Here is a 24,069-nt window from a genome sequence, read left to right on the forward strand (position 1 = left end):
ACTGCATTTCAGTTCTATGTTGCAGTTCTAGTGGTTGCAAAGTTTAATAGTGAATAGACCAACAGTAACTTCTGTTCTGAGAATAAGAAGACGAAGAAAAAAAAAATCCCTTACAGAACTCTTTGCTTGTCTTTCATTGTAATGCAGGCTTGTCAAGTCTCATGTGATGAGCATCAAAATTGTTCTTTTAGCAACTGCTTTCTCATTCCCTACTGTGGCATCTCCAGTTCATTCATCAGCAGTGTGCTGCCATGCAGCCTTGACGTGTGAGTCTGGTCTGTTGGGATTTTAAGTATTTGCAGAGTCTGCCAAGGTCACAAACCCAAGCATCTATACAGCAGTGCAGAATCTTCATCTGTTGCAAATACAACATGGTTTACCCCATGACAAGATTCTATGTACTTTATCTGTCTTCTAGCCTGACAAGAACTCCCCACAGACTTTTTTCAATGGCTGTGTATTGGAGATCTGTGTTTGAGACAGATCTTGTCTGAGTGCCAAATGCACTATCAGTTTCTAGCTTAATTTCAGAACTGTAATTTGTTAATTTATGCTCGCCCTCTTGATGAAATAATGTGAAAAATGGGAAAGAAACATTTCTGATGTCTCTAATCACCATTTTCTTGCTTTCTATGTTTCCTGTTTACCTATTCAAAAGAACTCATACTATTTTTTTAAAAAGAAATTTCTAAAGAGGACATACCCCAAGATTTACATTTTACAATCATAAGGCAAATTTGAAAACATGACAAACTGAGCGAGAGTGAACGACCTTTATTGCTTTGTGAAATACTTGTGTTTCTCTTTTTTTCTGTTCTCTGCATCCAAAGTCCAATCCTAGGATAAGTCAAACTGCATGCTGCAATAGAAGAAATACTGTTTTCTAAAAGGTTAGGGCAAAAAAAGATAGCTATTTGACCTTATGGAAGAGAACATGACAGAAAACATTGTCAAGTGGTAGTGATCTTTCATAATGGCTAGAATTATGTACCTTGTAAAAACCTTTATTTTCTGAAATTAAAAATTGAAAAGATTTGTATGTTGATCTAAGAATTACAAGAAAGGAACTATGATCATTAGTTAACTGTCTTTGCCTTATTGTTCTCCATATTAACTCAGATTTCTTCTGCTTCTGAATCTCACATCTCTAGCATGGCCTACATTTTGAAAGTTTTGAAAGCACAGAGAATATTTGCTCCCAATAGATGCACTGAACTTGTGAAGATAACATCACATCTGTGTTATCTTTACGTATGTAGACCTCTAGTGCAAAATTGAGAAACAGCTTTGTTAATGTGTCCAACATTTCAGAGTTCATGCATTCAAAACAACTGACTTGATTACAAACCATCTGCCTCCTGGTATATTTATTTGTGATCATTATTACAAGTTTTCCTACGTTGCATATGTAGATCTGAAAGTTATTGTTTATCTTGTATGTGCTATAGAATAGTGTGTTGGGCAAAAACCAAGCTGTGTTATAAAGATTAAAAAGTGTCCTAAAATCACAGTGTTCTACATCCACATAAGTCAGATTGACTCCATGAACTATCTTACATGCAGCATGTTCATTCATGTTCATGGGTTAGTTTTTGTGATGACTTATGTTATTTGAATGACTGTTTTTGCCATAGCCTAAAGAAAACTAATACTTCTTTTACTTCCTTTAGTTTCAATTAGCAAGAATTTAGTTTCAATTTTCTGTGAATCTCATTTGGTATGAGCAAAAAAAAAAAAATAATGTAATTGTTGGAAGAAAAAATAAAAAAGAAGTAGTTTAATCAGTATACCTGAAAATCTGAATTGATATTCATGACTACTTCTCTGATGTTTCTACTTCACCTGTCTAAAAGAATAAGGTATTTTACTAAACTGGATTCCCTGTATGTTAACACCTGGTTAACCTAGATTATTTCACCTAGGTGAAAATACCTAGTTCATAAAAATTAGGTTTAAAAGGGAGCTTCAAGTACACCGTGCTTCAAAAATTTTAATATATTATGACTCAGTGATTACTAATCAACAGAAACTGTTGACCCATGAATACACTGCTCTGTGGACAAGAGTATTTAGGACTATCATCACAGCAGGCCACTGGACTACTATGCTTGAGATAAGAAAGCTTGCTTGTGTCTAGCACTATACTATTTCATTCTGGTCCATTTCTCTCTGATACCATCTTCAAAAGCCTCTGAAGAAGACAGAAAGAAAGAGGTGAAATTTCTGCCAGACAACAAAGAAACAAAAATGGAGAAATAAAAAATTACCTCAGTATCATCTCTTCAGCCAACACACAATGCAAAATGACAAGGGCAGGCTGGGTGGAGCTCTGAACAACCTGGTGTATCAGATGGAGTACCTGATCAGTGCAGAGGAGTTAGAACCAGATGATCCTTTCCAACACAAACCACTCTATGACTGTACAAAATCAGTGTTATTTCTGCATTTTTAAGCATTTGAAAATTAAGAAAGAAAAATTATTGTTTATGCATATATCTGTTGACTTTAACATTTGCACTAGAAGAAAAAAATCCCCATGCTTTACAAAGTGGTGTATGATGACATAGAAGTAACACAGCTTTATATTCCATTAATAGTTGCCTGTATGGAGCTTTTGGGTGAAAGACAGCTTCAAGACTTCATTGCTAAGATAAATGCAAATAAAATGGAAAGCTGTGGAGGATCTTCGTCTTGGGATAAATTTAGGAACCTGGCATCATTTAAGTCTAAAATTTCTAATGTATGTGCAGTAAATCTACTTTAAAAGTTTAATATAATAGTAAATCCATTGTATCTATTTTCTAAATTCCATAATCAAAAACTTCTCTGAATTCTTGAATCTACTGTTTCATATATCTATTCAGCTAGGATTTAAAGTGACATTTCAGAATGAGAAATGTTTCATGGTAAACTATAGTTTAATATATATTCAGGATTATGTGATATATTTATAATATCTTCTAAAATCAAAACCCCATGAAACAAAGCTTTCATAGAAGAAAAATGCTCTCTGCTTTTTCCCTAATTGCAATTGATAACACGTATAATGTGCCCTGTTTTTAGAGGGAAATGGGTTGTTACTCATGATTTTTGGTAGGTATTCACCTCAAATCAATAGTAATTTTGACAAAATTGCTTGCATTAATTAAGACTAAATAGCATGCATTAAAAAAACCCAAAAGTGACTCTTTTAGACCTACCCATGCAGGTGGGTCTAAAATGCTGAGCAAATTCAAGATATCTGCAATGGCAGAAAGAGCAGCATTCTGTTTCATGCAGGAAAGAAGAGTGAGCTCCAAAAAATGCACAATGTCTTTGAAAAGTACTTACTTCCTATCTTCATGTTATAGTGGGGTATGTGTAAAAAGCTGCAAATGAAATTTAAAACTTGCAAAGCTAGAATGAAATTTCTTCTGACGTACACTTTAATGCATGTTCATGTCTCTGTGATGCGATTTGTTTGTGTCACAGCTCCTATGGGTGGTCCACTTCATGTGGTGTATACCACATATGTAAAGTGGATAACCCACAGGGCAAACTGCAGAACAGCTGCCTCAGCCACCACTGCTGCCTTCTCCTGCCCTTTTATCTGCCTGGGATGTATCAAACCCTGGGCAGACATTCCCAGAGTCACCCATTTTCACCCTTTCATTAGAGCAGAATTGCCATATTTTAAATCTGGAGCAAGCACCCTTTATACATTTTTCTACCCTCTATAGACCTGTCCATTTGGGTCCAAGGTAAATATGGACTCTGCATTAGAGGATGAAGTTATGCAAAAAGTGCTGAGACAGGTATTTGAAACTTCTTGAGTGATGAAGCACCACCTCATAATGACACCAGTACAGACATCAAAAACGGCTGCCACCATTCAGAAGTTATGTCCCCATGTCCACGCGGGGCTATGGCCATGGCTCAGCAGCACAACGCGGAGCTGCCCGACCCTGTTTGTCAGCGATCGGACAAAAGCCAAGCAAGCCAGGAGAAAGGAGGACAGCGGGATGCGGTGAGGAGACAGCCCAGGAACTATCACTGTGCAGAGCAAGGACACTGACCAGCAGTCCCCAAGCTGAAGGGCGCTCGGCCACTCAGCCCCAGCGCTGGCTGTGGGCCACGGGACCCGGCCGTGAGAACGGGACCAGCCCGAATACGGGACCGGGATAACGGGGAGGGAGTGGGATAACGGGGAGGGAGTGGGATAACGGGGCGGGAGCGGGATAACGGGGAGGGAGTGGGATAACGGGGCGGGAGCGGCCCCGCGGCACGGAGCCTGCCGGCGCGCCCTCCCCCTGCCCGCAGAGGGCGCTGTGCTCCGCCGTGCCCGCGTGTGCCCGCTCCGCTCCACCCAGCGGCTCCCCGAGCGCCGCCTGCGCTCCCCGGGCCGGCGCTGCTGCTCCTGGCTGCGGGCGGTCAGGCCGGGACGGCAGCGCATCCGCCGAGTCGGCGGTGCCTGCTCCGCCCGCTCCGTCTCTGCTTTCCGCCTCAGCACGAGCACAGTGCGCTGTGCCCCAGCCCCACCAGGGCGCTCCCTCTCCCCGGCCCCGCCGCCTTCTGCGGCCCCGATAAGAGACCGCGGAGCTCCACGCTCGCCGCGCCGCCCGCTCCGGCCCCGCCCACTCGCGGCCTGGCGCCGAGCACCCCGGGAGCTGTAGTCCCTTCTCTCGGAGCCGAGGGCGAGGGACCCGGACAGAAGGACTACGACTCCTAGGAGGACACGCGAGTGAGGGCGGGGCGGGCCGGGGGCGGAGCGGGGACAGCTCCGGTGCTGATCTCGACGCGGGTTTGCCGGCAGAGCCCGGGCGGGCGGCGGCGGCTGTCGGCGTGCGGGAGCGAGCGGCAGCGGGCGGGCGGCGGGGCCGCGCCCGGCGATGAGGCACGAAGCGCCCATGCAGGTCGGTCCCCAGGCCGGAGCCGGGCGAGGGGTGAGGCGGGCGCGGTGCAGCTGAGAGCCGGGACGGGGCAGGAGTTCATCCGCCCGGGCCGCCGGGCCGGCTCTGCTGCTGAGGGTGGAGGGTGAGGACACCCCGTGCGTATAGAGGGACTGGGCCGTGTGCGACGGGTCGTGTCCGCGGGAGGGAGGGCACGTCGGGGGGCAGCCGGGCCGCGGGCGGGTTCCGAGTCACACTCGGGCACATCGAACGGTGTTTTTCAGATACTGCCCCTGGAGCGCCGGTCGCAGCTCTCCTGGGAGTGACTGGCTGTCAGGTGTTGGATGATGAGCTGTACCGAGGTGCTGCCCAGGTGCGCAGGAAGTTGGCACCATTACTGTGTAGTCATGGAGCAGTTGTCCGCCGACATCGGGGAGAGGTGGATCGTGGCTAGAGCTGGGGGTAGCAAAGAGGGGCCCCTTTGCAGCTGTTGTTATGTAGGGAAAGATGTAATTGCACTGCATCAGCAGATGCCAGACAGATACAAGTTATGTTATGCAGAGTTTTTAGCAGTTTCTGGGTTGTTGTCTCAAAACATTTTTTGCTGGTGAACTGTATTCAGTTATTAATTGTGGCCTGTTTTGTAATCCCACACAGGAGCTCTGGAGACCCCAGACTATGCATTTGAATATATGATTCTTTTTTCAGTAGAAAAGCGTATTGGTAACAATCATTTAACAATCAAGCGCAAAGAGCACTTTTTCAGTCTGTTATGATTTAAGTTATGAACTGCAGCTCTGTTAGCTAATGTTTTTCATGCTGGGTATCTACTCAGGCAGTAATAAAATTCAGGCTAAGGGAAGATCTACAACCTTTTGCCTGCTACATGTATGTGTCAGAAATGTTTATGTGGTATTTTCCATTTATTCACATGTTTGTTGGTCTGCTGAAGACACATTTATTATGTATTGGCTTTGGAGAACATTTCATTAAAGGAAATTTTGCTAGTAAAGGGAGATAACTGTAGACTGGTTTCCACTATATTTGACATATCTGACAGGTTGTTAAATTCACCAAAGTTCTTAAATAGTTGTGGAAACAAAATAGTAATGCAACATTAAAACAGAATCTAAAGAAAGGAGAGTTCAGAAATTAAAAAAACAATAACAAAAATAAATCTTTACATGACAATCAGAGAACAGCGTCTTGGTTTTTATCCAGATTGTCAGAACAAACGGAATTATAGTTGAACATAATTGAGTAAAAGTCAGCAGAAATGCAGCCTCAAAATGAAGAGAGACAGCAGAAAGCTGTAAACCCCCAAATAAATTCCATTTTTTCAAGACTGCTGACATGGTCAAACAGTGTCTGTTTATAAGCGTATCACATTCAAAATTATAATAATACACATCTGTATTTTTCCAATATATGAAAATGCAGTCTGGAACACTGAGTTTGTTTCTCAGTTGTAGTTTCTGCAGGTTTTGCTTTTTTAAAATTTTCTTCTGCTTACATTATTCCCAGGATACTTATATATTATTCTTATCAGTGGTTCCAGTAAAACAATTTTCTGTTGTGTATTCTTCTTCTGCAGAATCCTTTGTTTTTCCACATTAGGATGGTTGAACCATGTTCAAACAGGGTTTAGATTGGCTGAACTAATTGCTAGATTTGTTTTTTTTAGCTATTTGATTTTCTATTACATGAAACGAATCTTCTGTTGCTTCTTTCCGCACAACAATTTGTAACAGTGTTACAGAGCTACCATCTCTGAATTGTAGAGCAAGAGTAAGAGTGAAAGTGCATGTCTTTTGATCCCATCAAAAACAACTCGGAGGAGAGTATAAGCTTTTAATTTTTTACATTTCCATCATGCAATAATTTAAAAGAAATCTAAAGTATTAAAATAGTTTAGCAGGATGAAAAAAAGGGCCCGAGTCCTGTTGCCATCTTTCTATGTTGGTGAGTTCTTTGTTTCAATCTCAAGCTCATGTAATATCTCTGAAGACAGGAAAGGCCAACAAGTACCAGAAAAACAGTCCTTCCAGGAAAGAGTTGCCTAGTGTAAAAGTTTGCTGCTGTCATCTGCTGCATGTAACTGAATCTGGATCACATTTTTTTCATTATTTTGCTATTTTTCACTATTTTAGCCATGTTTTCAAAGAGAAAAAAAAATTAGGAGTGCCTATGGGTATGGAGGGATTTTTAGTTCAAAAGTGATGAACTTTCTTTTCTGTGAAACACTGAATTCTGTATAGTTTCTGCATATTGTTTTAAGAATTGGTCTGAATTACTTGAGATGTCTATATATCTTTCTCAGTAATGTCCCTAAGGCTTTCATGATACTTTAAAAAGTGCAAGTTCAGTGGGAAATTCTCAGGGATTCATGCACCAATTCACCCGCTTCTAGTTTCACTCCTTGTCTGATTGTAGAATTCAGATCTTCCATGCAGCTGCACTTTGCCAAATTACAAAAAGAACTGCAGTTTGGATAACCTGTTTTTAGTGTTTATTAGAGCATATGGACATTAATGGTAGGTGGCAGATTGTAGAAAATGCTAGATCTGTAGAGATACTTTCTTCCACTTGCCAGGACATCAGATCATTTCAATGATGGCTGAGGGGAGAAAAAATTAGGAAGTGGAAAATAATTTGTAAATTATCTCCTTTGCCAAGGAAAGAAATGAAAAAAAAATAATTGTTAGTTTTTCATATCCTGTTGTCACTTACAATAGCTATGTCTAGACATCCAAACACAATGAAGAAGGGCAATAACAAGCCAAAATGCTGCTTACAGATATATACAGAAGTTATGATAAAATTATGATGAAAAATGGCCAATCAAAGCTATTAGATACAGGAGTTTGCATGGCAATTCAGCTCTTATCACTCACCTAAATGACTAAATAAGTCAGTGTTAGTTCATTCAGTGAGAAGCACTGCAGTACTAGAGCCTGCCAAGCCACTAAGTTCACAGAGAAACTTATATACACCTTTTAGTTAACCGATCTAGCCACATCTGGAGTCTGTAGTCCTTTCTTCTGTCATTTCCCCATTGTGGAAGCTTGATCCCTTGCTGGTTAGATACTTACTGACCTCCAGCTTAGAGGCACTCATGACTAGTTTATACTATTGATAACATCCAATGCTCCCGTATACATCAGTCTAAATAGTTCTCATTGCATCATGACCACACTACTATCCAGAGAAACAACTCATGTTTTATTTACTGGGTTTTTTTTGTTTGGTTCGATTTTGTTTCATTTTTATTTCTGCCATGAGATACACTCTTCTTTCTTCTGATCTTCCTGTTTAACCTTTCCGGTGTTTTCCCATTTGAACATAGGGACACACTTGATCAGAATTGTCATTAATGCTGTCTCACCAATGCCCTAGACAGTGGCATTAGTATTTTACTTACTGTCTTAGCCTAATGCAGCTTCTTTGGCAAACATAAAGGTACACAGTCTTTCCTAGTCTCATGACCCTGAGTGCTGTACTAAATAGAGTAAATGGCAGAAGGCTTTAGCCATCTCATTTTCATTCTTTCATATTCCCTGGTAAATCTGAATTTATTTCTTCTGGAGTACCTTGGCTGACACAGCTTTTATTTTTTCTTTTCATAGCTGCACTATTTTGGTGGCCTCCTAACATCCTGTTTTATACTAACCCACTTTCAACTCTATCTTAGGTTTGAAGGAGGGGTGTTTTGCATGATACCTAGAGTGGGAATTAGAAATATGTTTCCTAAGCTGCCCTTTTCATAGACAAAGTAAATTTAGGTTAAAAAAGAGAAATGAGGGATAGTTCGCTGGCTCAACACAAGAATCCAGATGTTAGAGCCTTGCCAAAACTGCTTTTCACTCATGTTACATTCTACTGTCCTGGGCAGCTCCTGTCAGTGTGGCCATATATGTGCTGGTTTTGCTGATATGAAGCAAGTAGAGCTTCTCGAAGTGTTTTAGACCTCACATTTCAGTGTTCTGCTTAAAAAAACCCTTTGCATTTTTAGCTACATGTTTCTAATTGGGCTGTGATACATTTACACATATACATGATTCTGACCTCATAATACCTTGAAGCAGATAAGCCTTTCCTGATGCTGCCAAGTACATTAGTTTACAAGCTGTGCTCTGCAGATGGCTGGCAATCAGTAAATTCCAAATAAGTGGCCAGTGCATTGTCTGTTGAACTCTGTAAATTCTTATTAATTGGTTAAAAAATAAATGATAAAGATTCATGAGAATCAGCTGTGGTCTTCATCTTTGGATATCAATGTGTTTGTTGAGATCACACCAAAAATACAAGAGAGTAAGCAGCTTGCCCAAGATGTAGAAAAGAAAATAAAAGTCACAGGATGCCTCTAATAGAGAAGATTAAAATCCAGTCCCTAGGTTAGTCTGATATTCTACCTCAAAAGTAATTAAATTCTTCATGATTGGGTCACAGTGTTCTTATACGTAAGGATTTTGGTAACATTTTAACTACTCTGATGATGTAAGTTGATCTACACTTAAAAGACAATTATGTGCAGTGAGTGTCACTCACCTGAACATCCTTCATACAGTTTAATAAGTTACAGTCATTGATTATTCCATTGTATTCCATTGTTTCAATATATTTTACAAAAGACAGAAAGATCACCTTGCAAAAGGCTGTATATGCAGGAAACTCCATTTTTACTAAGGCATCTGCTAAAGTCAGCTGCTGTATAGAAAGAAACAGAAGTGTATATATGTATACCCTGTGTACAGGAAAGAACCATTTTTCTTTCCACTGGAACTATGTCTGTGTAAACACTGGTCAGTCAGTGCTGTTTCACTCTAATCTGACTGAAGTGATCTATTAAAAAGGACCTCAGTTACCCCACTTTCAGGGGTAACTGAGGTCCTTTTCAGGGAGGGCTGCAACAACACTAGACAGAAAGAGAGTCTTGCACTTTGAAACAACTTTAAGTTCACTGATCAGTCTCTATCTATCATCACTGTAAATAGAAGCAAGACATTTTCTTTGGACTTAATGCCAATTTTCTCCTTTAAGACATGACTGTTAACAGAATTTTTAAAAGAAAACAACATATTTGCTAAAGGTGGGAAGGAATGAATCTCAGTGTTTTTAATGTCAGGTTTTCTTGCTTTTTGCACCATATTTTCCAGGGGCAAATCATCCTGCACTAAGCATGCAGAATGGGGTATGTGTGTAAGTACAAACTAAAATTGCGTGCAGGCCAGGGAGGTCACAGCACCCTGCACTGCTGAAGTAAAAAAGCTGTTCAGATTGATTCTGCCAAAGAATGAGGCCTGCCAAGGCCTAAAGAGTCACATCGGCAAATGTTTTGTTATGATCATGAAGGTGACACAGTTTCAAACAGTGTTCTGGCATTTGTTCTTAACCCTGCTCTATGTTCACCTCTTCTTTTGGAATCAAGGAAATAGCTAAGCATGAAACTTAGAAAGCACATGAGTCTGAATAGAAAACTCTGCTTAATTATTAAACTTGCCTGTGCCCTTAAATAATCCATGTTTAAGGAGTTTAGAGATGTGCTGTAAGCAGGGAAGCATACAAAGCGATCCTTTGTTTGTCCTTGCACTATATTCAAATTGGCAACATAACTCCTGGCTTTGATGAGGAGCTAGAATCTGAGATCTCCTGTGTATAGGCTTTCTGTTCATTGTCTTGAGCTTAGACTTCTGAGTCGACTCTCAAGTCTGTCCTAAGTCCTCTAGGAAATGGCCTGAGTCTGCTTTTGATGCTAATGAAAATAACACTGTGGATTTTCTCTTCAATTTTAGTAAATAAGGGCAAAATTGTACTGAAGAGAAAACTCAGTGTGTTTTGTTGAAAACAAATGCTTGTTTAATATATCCATTTAACCTTTGAGAAAAGAACTCTTGTCAAAATAAAGGTATGCATTTTACTTTACTGGAAACAGAATATCTTAATGTTTGTGAGGTTTATGTGGTTCTCATCCATGTATGCAGTATTTAGATATAGGTGGGAACACAGCATTACTAGTGATTGCTTGCAGCATAATTTCCAAAGGCAGAACATGGCATCATCATGATCTTCTTCATATTTTACAAATACCTCCAATTGTAGGGACAAGTACCGTCAGGAGTGAGCTGACATATTAATACCTTGGGAAGTGGATTGCAGTGCATTCCATACTTAATTTTTAAGTCAGCAGCTTGCATTTAAGAAAGAGAAGCATTACAGGCTTATTCAAAAAGTTCAAGAGGACCAAGCATCTGTATTTCCCTTACAGTCAGCAGAAATACAGCTATTCCTTTAGTGTATCATTTAGATTGTGAGCATAATTTGGATTGTGCTTGGAAGAATTTGTCTCCTTGCTTGCCACAGTAGGAGTGAGTTTGGGGAGTCTTAGCAAATGCAAAATGCAAAATGCAGAATGGCAAAGACTCAGCAACTGCACAGAGCTTCTTTACACTAGTGTGGGCTCATTTAGGTTTTGGATAGGAGAAAGGATCACTATCAGTAGTCTAGGAGACTGGTTTGCTAAGCTAGTCTCTCCAAACAGTTTCAATTATTACCTCACTAATCCTCTTGGAGAAATCAGTCCCTTCCTATGCCCTTCCTAGGCATTTTTTATCATCCTGTAATAAGCAGACATATTCCTGGCTCTGAAATAAGAGCAGCTTTGAGTCTATGTTCAGCATGCCTGTAATTCTGCCTGTGATACTGCAAGTAATGACTCCATAAGTTTATGGCACAATGAAGGTGTTGGGCTTTTTACTTTTTTTTTTTTTTTTTCAGAAATGTTATGGAAACTGCTGCATGAGTAATGCATATAACCACACATAATTTAGAGGAACACTGAAATTTCTGTGGGTAAAGTCTGTATTTAAAACTATCCACAGGAAACACATTATTACTCAGGAAGGCTACACAATGTACATGGTTTAGCAGGACTATTATTAGAATCCAGGTCTCCTGATTTCTCTGCTCATTGAATCATGCTGTTTCTGAAGTGTTAGGCATTAAAGTACATGGGGATGAGTTGGAAGCTTCATAGAACTTAGAGCAGCAAATGGATGAAAGCTTAAACCTCTTTTTGTAACTCTTAAGCTGGTTGAAGAAGCTATGTGAAAGGCTTCCTAGGAGATAAAGTCAGATAAAGAATATGATATTCCTCCTTGCTACAAGGGGTAACTACTGCTTTCAGCTGCAGCACAACAGAAGGGAGCCAGAGGGGCAGTGGAACAGGCAGCTGTAGCAAGACATAGTGGTCACACATGACACCCACAGCCACTGCAGCCTTTGGTCTGATAGAACTTACTGACTTGTTGTTGCAAACTCTATGCAACATCAGCATGTCCTGTGTTATATTGCTTTGTAGTTACTTGTGAGAAGACTAATTTAATCAATATTTGATTTCCTTTTTCTTGTTTTCTAAGCAAAATACCCCCAAATAGTTATACAATATGGGACAGTAATGAAAGTTTCTGTCTTTTCAATAGAGATAATAAAGCTGAAAGATTAGTAATGTGTATGCTTGATACTATTCAGCTTTTTATTCTAAAGCTTCTTTCTTGCATGCCTGTTGAATAAGTGAATAAATATTAAGACCAATACCAACATTCAGGTTGCAAATGTGTAGGTACCCAATACTACATTTAATGAAGAAGGTAGTTCTGAAATAAAATTCTGAAATCAAACACTCCCTACTGAGTTTTTTCTATAAATCAAATTTATATAAAATATAAAATCAAATATATTTAATTTATAAATATAAACCTGACACTACATTTTCTAGTAAAAACTTGCTGCTTCCAATGTCTTTTTCAGAACTTTTTGTCCCCACTCCTATATGCCTCTTCAATAGCCCAAAGAAGCTGTCAGGTGCTATGAGATAGCAGAATTATCTAAACCAATTATACAGTAACGGGAGTTTTGCTGAGAGTGTGGGTTAGTGCACAGCTGTCACCTTGGTTCCAGTTGTCCTTTCTGATTGCCCAAATGCATTCTGAGATGCCTAAATTAGAAAGCTTTTACATGATCTGCTTTTCTGTAAGCCTTTATGTTAGGTTATGGTGTCTATCTTTTCGTCTTAAATGAGCATGCAAAAGTGTTGTTCTTACAGTAATCATATTCAAAAAACTTTCACAGGCTCTCAAAATACTTGATCATTTTTGTTAAAAACTCAGCTGAGACATTCTAAGTTCTTTATCTTTGCCATTTGTTTTTGAGCAACCTAGGTAGAACTTTGTTCAGGTTTTCACCCTAATCTCTGCAATTTTCATGAAAGCCTAAGGTGTACTTTTTATAACTGGAATCTGTGATCTTTGAAGTCTCTAGATCAAAATAGGTTGCTCTTTAACAGTATTCAGTAATCTGTGCTTATTCAGGTGTTTTATATGGATTCAAAACTGTATTTTAAGGACTCAAATTTCAAAATGTTGATGTCATCCACCAGGACCACAGCTGGGAGATGGGCCACTCCAAACATCAGCAAAGCCAAATACAAGGTCTTAGACCTTGTGCTGGGGCAATCCCAGCCACACCCCCAGGCTGGGCAGAGAAGTGATTGAGAACAGCCCTATGGGGAAGGCTTGGGGGTGGTGGCTGGTGAAAAACTCACCATGAGCCCACAGTCCTTTTTCACAAGGAAATCCTGGGCTGCATCCAAAGCAGCATTGGCCAGCAGATTGAGGGAGGGGATTCTGCTCCTCTGCTCTGCTGAGACCCTACCTGGAGCACGGCATCCAGCTCTGGGGTCCCCAGCAGGAGGACAAGGAGTTGTTAGAGCAAGTGCAGAGGAGGGCCAGCAGGTTGCTGGGGGGACTGGAGCACCTCCCTATGAGGATAGGCTGAGCAAGTTGGGGCTGTTCAGCCTGGAGAAGAGAAGGCTGTGTGGGGACCTCACAGACACCTTCTGGTATCCAAAGGGCCCACAGGGAAGCTGGAGAGGGATTCTCTGACAGGAACTGGAGTGACAGGGCAAGGAGGAATGGGTACTGAAAGAGGGGAAATTTATATTAGATACTAGAAAAAAAATATTTACTATGAGAGTGGTGAGACACTGGAACAAATTGCTCAGAGAAGTTGTGGATGCCCTAGCCCTGGAAATGTTCAAAACCAAGTAGAAAAAGGCCTGAACAAACCGAGCCAACGGGAAGGGGCCCCGGAACAAGGAGAGGGACTAGAAGAACTAGAACACCCCTAACAAACCTTAACACCCTAAAAATCCAACCACCAAATAACACGATGACACACTAACATAACAAATGCAAAAAAAACACAGAATGTACTAGAATGCAAAATAAAGAAAGAAAATATACAAGAGATACAGAGACACACAATTCAAGGAGATAAAAACAAAAAGAAAATAAAAGAAAAATGCAAAAAGGAAGTATATCCGCAAAACAAAAGAAAGCAAAATAAAGAAAGGAAAATAAATAAAACAAGAGGAAAAGCAGAGCTAAAACGAACCAAGCTTCTAATCACAAAAAGAACACAGGTCTAAAAATAAAGAACAAATCACTAAAATCCCGCATACAAAGGAACCTTCAAGGCAAACACACAAGCTAATAAACACAAATTCTCAAAAAAAAAAGTTCTAGAAACACATTCAAAAGCACACCCGCATCACTAAAAAGACAAAGGGCTGGTTGGTCAGGTGACAAGTACCAGTCACCTGAAAAGCACATAAGACTACAACAACAACTAAAAAAAACAACAAGCACAAAAAAAACAATGAGATCTCGCAGAAAGTAACGAAGACCACACAGAACAAGAAAAAAGACGAAAATTGCAACAAAAGAAACTGCAAGAAGGGCAACGAAACCAAATAAGAAAAACACAAATAAAAGAAATCGTGGAAAGATAAAACACAAAATAACACATCTATTTCACAAATGCAAGTACAGATCGCATCAGGTAAAAAGTCCAGAAAAGGCCAGAAAGAAACACAAAAACAGAACTTCCATCACATGCTCAAACTGCGCAAAATCGAAAAAACCAACGGTGGAAAAACAGAAGCACTAGAACAAAACAAAAAGGAATACGATACATACACAATGAGAAGCACCAACGGGATCGACATCAAAGCAAAAACACTTTAAAAAAACGAGAAAACAAGTAAAACAAAAATTTGGCAAAGCCAAAAAACAAGGCAGTGAAGCAAGCAAACTGAAGCAGGTTCGAGAACAGCTATACAACACCAGGGTGGCATAGAACACCATAACCCGTACATACAGAGAAAGAACACAAAAATAAAATAAAAATTAACAAATACTTCTAAAGTCAAATAAATTCAAAAAAAAAAAGGGAACAACAGGAAAAAGGTAAAGAAATACAATAAAAAATCAGGAAAAAAATGCAAACAGCAAAAAAGACAGGGTGAAAAAGAAGAATATCCAGGCACAGAGCCATCAAAAACAGCAAATCAAAAACTATAGAAAATCAGAAAAACCATAACAAAGTACCATGAAGAACAAACTAGAAGGTAGAGAGGCACACCTGAAAACAAAACAAAGGCATGGACAAACTAGAAAAGTGGAAGCATAACAAAAGGTGTAATTTTTTGTTTTGTCATCCTGATCACCTGAAACATCATCCATCTTCTGCTGAAGAAGGAAACTTGTGCAAAGAGAGAGTGCTACCCAGGCATACAAACTCCCTCATTCCTTGTCTATACCTTAGAGACAGTAGAAAGATGCCCAGTGGGGAAAAATGAGATGCCAGGGAATAGGTTTCCTTTTTCACAACCTCTCATCAAAATGAAATGATAGCCAAAACTTATTCCATAGAATCATAAAATATTCTGAGCTGGGAGGGACCTCACTCCTGGCCCTGCACAGGACCAACACAACAATCACTTCATGTGCCCGACAGTCCTGTCAAAAACTTATTGAATTCTGGCCGACTTGCTGCCATGACTACCTCCCTGGGGATCCTCTTCTAACACCCAACCACCATCTGGGTGAGGAACCTTTTCTTAATTTTCAGCCTAAAGCTCCCATGACACAGCTTCATGCCATTCTCTTGGGCTCTGTCACTGATCATAGAGGCAACATATCAGTGCCTGCCCCTCTTCCCCTCACAAGGAAGCTATAACTGCAATGAGATCCCTGCCTCAGTCTCCTCCAGGCTGAAACAGACCAAGTGACCTCACCTCATCTGGCTTCCCCTCAAGGCCTCTTACCACCCCTCTGCTTTTTTGGATGCATTCTAAAACCTTTGTGTCCTTTTTGTGGTCCCCAAAACCACACACAGGACTTGAGGTGAAGCTGCCCAGGGCATGATGCCATGGAGTGGCTACCTAGAACAGAGGCTAGACAAGGTTAGGAGAGGTGTTTATTAAAGGCTTTCAAAAGGTGCATCTTGGGCAGACAAAAGCCTCCCAAGAGGCCACACCCAAGATGGATGATGGTCATGATTTTTTTCAGATACAAGTTTGGTCCATTTACATATCAGGAATTAATCCTCCAATTACAGATTCAGGTTAATGAAGTCATATACCCCCAATTTCCTCTCCCCCAGCTCACTTTTGCTTATAATTTTGGTGCCCTTGAGCTTCAGGCCTAAGGGAATTGTTTTGTCTGACCAAAATGTGAAGACAGTAGCTAACATTCTATATAAAGAGTTTTAGAGTTATACACTAAAGCAGTACACAATTTGAAAAATATGAAAGCTACAATTCTAAGGCATTATTCCCTCCAAAGCCACAATTCCTCTAGGCCAGAGGAATGCAGAGCAGAGCAGGACAATCCCTTCCCTTCCCTTGCCTGGCTGTGCCTGGTGCACCCCAGGACACAGTTGGATTTAGGACAGATCCACTGATGCTTACACCCCTCATTCTTGGGTGAGAGGGTGATACTAAAAGGAGAGGGAAGAATAGCAAGACCTTTAGTAATGTGGAGCTAAAGCTTCAGCACTTCCTGGCGTGCTTAAGGACTTTGAGCAGTGTTGCCTTTGTTAGACATTTGTAGGAGCCTTAAACCTCAAATTTTCTTTTTTTTTTTCTTATGAATACAACTAATTTAAAATTTGTTTAATGATGGACAGCCATTAAGTCTCAGAAAATCTTGGTTCAAATCTGGCCAGTTCATCAAATAAATTGAATATTTTCTTGATATAGTACAGTGGAGAATTTCCCAGGGTTCTCTAGACTTTATCTCATTAGGCTTCAGCCCTTGGTATCTCCCCCTCTAGGAACTAGAACATAAGCTTTTTCTTCTTGCCTCTCAACCTTTTTAAGCTTATTTATTTTAAGCTGTTGTGATTAGTATAACAGTGGTAGATGCGAGGTACCTATATATCACATGAATATTATATAAATATATCACTTCAATAACAAGCTGGTTTCATTTTATTAGTTTAATGCTGGAGATCTCATTGACATAACCTAATTATTTTTTTTATAATGGAGCAATAATACTGTGTTCATATTACAGTTTATACACAGTTCTTCCTTTAAACAACAAGTAACCATTGCAGTAGATTTTATTGTTCATATCTTTCCTAGCAAAAGCAGCAATGTTAGTTTACAGGGTTGTCATGTTAGTTTGACACCGGTATATCTTTTGCTGCTCCATATCACAAAGACGTGCTTAGCTCAAAGCTATCCAGTGATCTATATGTGTTCAGGTTGGTCACTGGCATAGATGGAATGTAGCAGCTGCATTCCTTCCAGTTCTAGTAAAATTTGCATGGCATTATCATCAGACTTCAAGCAGGCTCTGAAGTTAAGAACAAACTGTCCAAACAGTTCTTTCCGAAAAAACTTGCAACCAGAGTGATTGAAACAAACCCAGTGCTCCTCAGGAAAGAGGAAACAGAGGCTCAGAGCATAGAAGAGACCTTCCTGCTTTGTGAAGTCATGTGCCAGGATGTAGGATTAGAGACAAGACTTCAGATTACACTTTCATAGAAAAGGGTTTTATCCAAGCCAGCACTGCATCTTTATTTTGTTGGTGGTTGGATTTTTTTCGTTTGTTTTTTTCACTGAATTTCTAATGCCAATTCTTAAAAGGCCTTGTCATTGCCAAAGTAAGTCAAATTGCAACAGCTCACTTATAGCTGTCTGTGCTTTTTAGATGGAGTGTTCTGTGTTGGAGCATTGTGTTGCAGTTAAGCTTGCTAGTAAATCCTTTGATTGTTGCATCTCTGAGACCTTCAATAAAATCAGTAAGGAATCTCAGAAAGCTATTCTAGCACATAAAATCTGAAATAGAGCACTATTACCCTGTCTCCTAAGTTATAACCAGAGCACAATTGTTCTTAATAGGCATTGTCTGTATATGTGACTTGTGTCTATATTATAATTTGTTATTTTTATTGCTAATGCAAATAAGTTTCTAAAATGAATAGTTCTCTTGCAATATTCTTTCCATTTCATTTATTCATTCATTAATTTATGAAAGTTTATATTAGATAGAATATAAAATCATACTGAGTGAATCATAGTGAGCTGTGATTTGATGTTAAATCTGAGTAGAATCGTGAGGTTATAATACTTGCATGAAGTTATAACACTTCCCTCAAAATCAGTGACAAACTATTTGGTGGCATCATGTGATAACTGATGTTCAGTATATCTGAAATAAAATACATTGAAAATCTCACAGTTTTGTAAACTCAGAAGACTGGAAATGCAAAATGTACTTTGAATAACAAAATCAGAACTGAATTACTTTGTCATGCACTTTAGTGAAGAAATGGAATAATGCTGCTCTGCTATTCTTGCTTGACAATAGAATGCAGAACTATATAAATAGTAATGCTGTTAAGTCACTTAAATTCCCTATCTAGACACACAATCAATCCAATCCAGTTTTTCCTGTTAGAATTTTGTACATATTCTTCTAGGTTAATGTTCCTGTTTAATAGTGCTTTCAACAAGATTCTTTGTGTTCAACTTGAAACCTGTTGGAGCTTGCAGATTCCACCAGAATAAGATTCTCATATGCTTACCAGTGAAGGCTACAAGTTTGTTTAAAGTCAACATGGGCACTCAAGGAAGCAGAGTCATTATTTAATAATAAAATTCACAGTGTATTATCACAGATGAACTAGGAAGAGTTATCAGATTGAGGTAGCTGTCTTTACATACTGGGATGCCCTGCAAGTCTTAAGGTTTTTCTGGCTTGGAGGCAATACTGTCTTATTCTTGACCTGTCTTCTTTCATTTTTCAAGTGAGAATTTTTCAGGGTGGATGGTGCTCCATCTAGTTCCTGCTGTAATGTCATTTTAAAATGGTCAGAAAGAGCTTGCTGGGAGCACTGTAACATTTGCTTATTTTCCTTCTGAGCCAAACGTCTTCTTTCCACAGTATTTACCACTGGAATCGAAAGCAGTTCAGAGTTCAAGTGGTATATTGATTAGTGGTAGCACATTACCCTGTCATAGGACCACCATTTAGCCCTGAAATTTTGTTTCACTGCACATTATAAGTGTGACAATCTGCTATGGACATTAGGAAGACAGAATATTAACATATCTCTTACCTTTTAGAAGACAGGAATAAAAAAAAAAATGTACTTTACCTAAAAAGGTATTGATTTCTCCGTTGAAACGATACAAAAATTTTGTAAAGAGAAGTTTGTATGCAGCACATACAGACTCAGGATAAAACCTATTAAAGGGTTTTAGGATGTTTCAAAGTGTAAAATAATAAAAATTAATATATTTTTCCTCCATTTGGTTTGATTTAGTAATATTAAAGGAAGGAGCTGAAACCAGAAGGGTATAAATTTTTCTTACTTTCAAACTTAGACTGAATTTTTTAAAAAATGATTTCTCTATTAATTCAGACAAAAATACATTGTAGCTTAAATTATTAAAAGCCCAAAGGTGTGAAAATCAGAAAATAAAAATAAGAACCTTTGAAATCTATCTGCAGCTGACGTGCTATAAAGCCTTGCATTCTTCTGTCAGTGGTATAATACAAATAACAGCTGGTAAGAGTTTATGGACAAATTATAGGCTTACTTGGACAGTAGAATTTGTTAGCTAACATGTCAAAATAAACTACAGAATAGGGAGAAAAAAATAAGGAAAAATAAATTCCAGATACTGGCTCTTAGAAGAAAGCATAAAATTAGCAAAGTCAGATCAACATATTTAACTGACAGTTTATCCATACCTCATCTTTATCTCATTTTTAAAATTTACTTGACCAGAAGTCTCAGTGATTTCAAATTGATTTCAGTACAAATTTTGTCTGAGGAATAAAGTATCAAGTTTTTCCTCTCTGATCGATTTATTACACAAGAGTTACAGCTTCATTCATACAGCCATATCTGATTGTACACTTTGGAGCAAATATCAAACAAGAACACTGCACTGCCTTTTGCTACTTAGATGGCTTTTCTCTGGGACTAGCCATAGGCTTCAAAGACTAGGTGCAATAATCACATAGAAAGATATCCCCCTAGAGAAGAGCTGCTTGTGTCAGCATATCCTTCTCAGAAGTGCCTGTGACTGTTTCATTTGATACCCAAAATGTTACTTCCTTCACATCAATAGCTTCTATAAATCATCATAGGGCTTAAGGACTAAGTGAGGACTAGGTTTTATAAGCTGACTGAGAAAATGCAATGTCATCATTCAATAACTAAAACTATTGTAACTGTTAAAAAATCGATAAATAGTTGGCACCTGATTTTTTTCTCTACAAGCTTTCTATCAGTCTTTTAGCAGCAAATAGAATTCACATAAAAAAACAATAGGTTGGGGGTAGGGGAGGGGGGTAGAAGGGTCTGTAGGAGTACCAACATGCATGAGAATTTCCTTGATAGTGAAGTCTTTGGGATATCCTGCAATAACTTAAAAGTGTGGAGGCAGTGCAATATTGCAGAAATACCCAGAAACACTGACTGGGGCTATAAGAATCAGTCAGTTCAATAATCACTAAATACACTAGTCCAGTACAAAAATAATGAAGGCTGAAGCAATAAAATTTGGAGGTAGGAGTAGCATGTGGAGAAAGAGGATAGCAAATGTGCAAGTATTTCATCACAGGATTTTCAGATCCTGACTTTCTTATGTCTGTCTCATCTGAGTGTTTTTAATTCCTATGATAGCCATTGCAAACTATATTTTATTCTTCCTTTCTCAGTTGCTGGTGACAATGTGTAGCTGCTGCTTTGAATACACAATCTTTTAAGATGAGGATAGTAAATCTAATATTGAAAATGAATCTTCCTTATCTCAACATGAAAATCAAATGTGTATACTGCAATACATCAGACAAAGTGATTTGAAGAGAGTCATGTAGAATCATAGAATGTGCTGAGTTGGAAAGAACCCATCAGGATCATCAAGTCCAACTCCTGGCCCTGTACAGGACACCCCAAGTGTTACACCATGTTCTTGAGAGCATTGTCCAAATGGTGGAGTTACCACTTCCATGGGGCACTGTTCCAGTGTTGGAATTTGAGATTTCTCTGGATTCAGCTGTTTTAGTAAATTAAACATTCTAAGACTGTCCTTTGGCACTAGTATTCAGATGGTATGGAATAGTTTTTGTCCATATGTTTAAACTCTTTCAGTCTCTGAATGAGAATGGACACATTCAGATCTGGTATTGGCGAAGTTCTCTTTAGTCCGTTCTCTTTCTCTTAGTCCTTTGCTAAGTCCTGGACTCTGGCCAGGAACTCTTGGTGCTTGCCTGGGTCAAAAGCATGTGACAAAACATGCTGGCAGTTTCACAGAATAGACAAATTTGATAGCCTTGAAATATTTGATGTCATAACTTAAGTTGCTGTTGCAGACATGACCTGAGAGGGCAACAGCTCCAGGCAGACATGGATGGGGCTGACCTGTCCACTGTGATAAGCAATACAATATGTTCACAAATATTGGTCTCTTAAAAGGTCTAAATGGAACCCTTCCCAAGAAAAGATGGTTAATGAGTAATGTAATTTTGACAGATAGAATGCAATCTGGGGACTTTTTCTGTTATCTTAAACAAGGGGAAATTGTGGGAACCTTTTGTTTCATCTTAAGATGCCCTTCAACATGTAAATGTTGTCCAGTTGTAGTTGGATATGGTTTGCCTGAACTATTTTTTTCTCCTCTTTTGCTTATTTCTACACGATATAAATCACTGAAGAGCCTGAAAGTTTTAGGGTAGGCCCCTATTTTCATACTGCAATATTATTTCAAATGGTGCTTCTTACATATTCATTGAGAGTACTTCCACTTATGTGCAAGTTATATTTGGTCTACTTTATTTCTCAGAAATAGTTGTGAATTTTATTAGTCATTATTTTTGCTTAATTTTTTCCCTTATTTTTCATAGCTTCTGGAGCTGCCAACAACAGATATTGAAAATTGGTGCAGTCAAAGGAAGCCTATTACAGAACAGAGAGAACTATTGTATTCAGATCTATCAGAGAACCACCAAGAGTTTTTAATCTCTGTATAGCTTTAAAGGAATCTTAGTTAATTTCAGAAGTTGTATATTTCCTGAATTTAGGGATTTTTAGTGCTGTCTTTACCTTTCCCTGCTTATTCTGTATTTGTTTTTCTGTTTATATTAAAGTTGCACCCATGGATCCAATTCAACTACAATTTTCCATCAGGTAGGAAGCCAAGAAAGAAATTGTTGAATAGTTCACTTTCAGCCATTCAAGTGGTAATGAACAGTAGGAAGGGGAGATACTGCTTACCCAAAAGGAGACAAGACAGTTTGTCTTTTCTCTAAACTTTAGTACATACTGGTAATTTAAATAATCTATAGAATTATAAAAATAAAAAAATAGTATATCTTAAATGTTAAAGGCATTAGAGCAGAGGGAAATACAAGCAGAGACTGGAAAGATATTTGAAGTTTGCCACTGCTTATACTATGAGGCAGAATGTGAGAGAAAACACCAAAAATCTGAGTGAAAATGGGAACAAGAATTTGTGAATTAGGGAACCATAAATGGTGGGAAAAATGACATACTGTATGTGATGGTTGGTATTATTTCTTCACACACTACAATATACTACAAAATCACACTACAGAAGTGCTAGATGTGATACTACAGTCCTTTACTGGAAAATCCAGAACTGTGCTCATTTTTTTTTCAATACATGCTGCCTTGGGAAGTACTCAATGTGCAAAAATACAGATGTATCCATTGAAAACAACAGACAGCTTGTAACAATAATTTCATTTCTGCTATGGAGCCAGGATTCAATCTTCCGTAGCAGCAATGTAAAAGGCATATTCAGTTCAGACTTCAGTGCAAAGAACACATGCTGTATACTTCTTGTGGGACAGGCCACATTGGCTAGTGATTGTACTTCTAAAAATTCATATGCTATTTTTTTAAAATGCAGTACTGGCTCTTTAAGTATTTATGAGAAATGACATTTTTATCACTATTAAAAAGTGCCTGTCTTGAGGGTTTTAAGCACTGTCTTTAAACCCAACTCAATAAAAAAGGATGGTGACTATAAGTACAGCACTGTGTCTAGGCAGCCCTGTGTCCTGATACTGCAGGCTTGCTCAAAAATGTATACTAAAGTTGGTTGCAAATTCCTGGCCTCAAATAGTTTGGAGAGCAAATGTGAGGCAAATGCCAGTTCTGCAACTGCAACCTGTGTTAAGTTCCACTATTTTTCTCAATATTCCAACAGTTTTTAAAAATTCTTCTGTAGAGTCTTGAGTGAAGGATTTCACTTTTTTTTAAAGTCCCGTGCTTAACAGAACCATCCAATGCTTAATTCACATTGCTGGACTTTAAATATTCTTTGAGGAAGACTCCTGTTATTAGAAAAATTTTACATTTATATTCAAAGGCATATATTAATTGAAAAGAAAAGGTGTCATTTTGCATAATTATTCCAAATAAGGTTTATCTCACTGTTTAAGTTGAAGCTTATGTGGGAATTCTTTAAGAGAAACTTGAACTAGTGTAAGATCCTTTCCAGAACACTTTTATATAGTGTGTCTTATACAGTTTTCTTCATTGGATTCCAGGGAAATACATCCTGCCTTGTTTTAGGCCAAAAAATCATCAAACTGCCACACTTCAAGGAATTGCAGCTCCCCCTAACCTGTATATATATATACACCTTCTGGTATAACATTTTATAAGCTGCCTTTGCCTTCCACATAATGATCTGCAAATCACCAGCTTGGGACTGTCAGGAAGCATATATTAGTGGAAGAACTGTCATGAATCAGTATTTGCACACATGCAAATATCATATAATTGTTACATAGGCTCCCTAAAAGCTGGT

General features: G+C 38.9%; 1 protein-coding gene across 1 annotated transcript in view; it reads left to right on the top strand.

Moving 5' to 3' along the window:
- Positions 1-4,852: 4,852 nt before the first annotated feature.
- Positions 4,853-24,069, top strand: part of RAB3C (RAB3C, member RAS oncogene family) — a 134,254-nt gene continuing 115,037 nt past the window's right edge. The window contains 2 exon segments of the mRNA XM_015615013.2: positions 4,853-4,892; positions 14,756-14,982. Of these exon segments, the coding sequence (XP_015470499.1) occupies positions 4,869-4,892; positions 14,756-14,982 (251 nt within the window). The 5' untranslated portion in view covers positions 4,853-4,868.

This window comes from Parus major, chromosome Z (assembly GCF_001522545.3).
Source record: "Parus major isolate Abel chromosome Z, Parus_major1.1, whole genome shotgun sequence".
Classification (NCBI taxonomy): Eukaryota; Metazoa; Chordata; class Aves; order Passeriformes; family Paridae; genus Parus; species Parus major.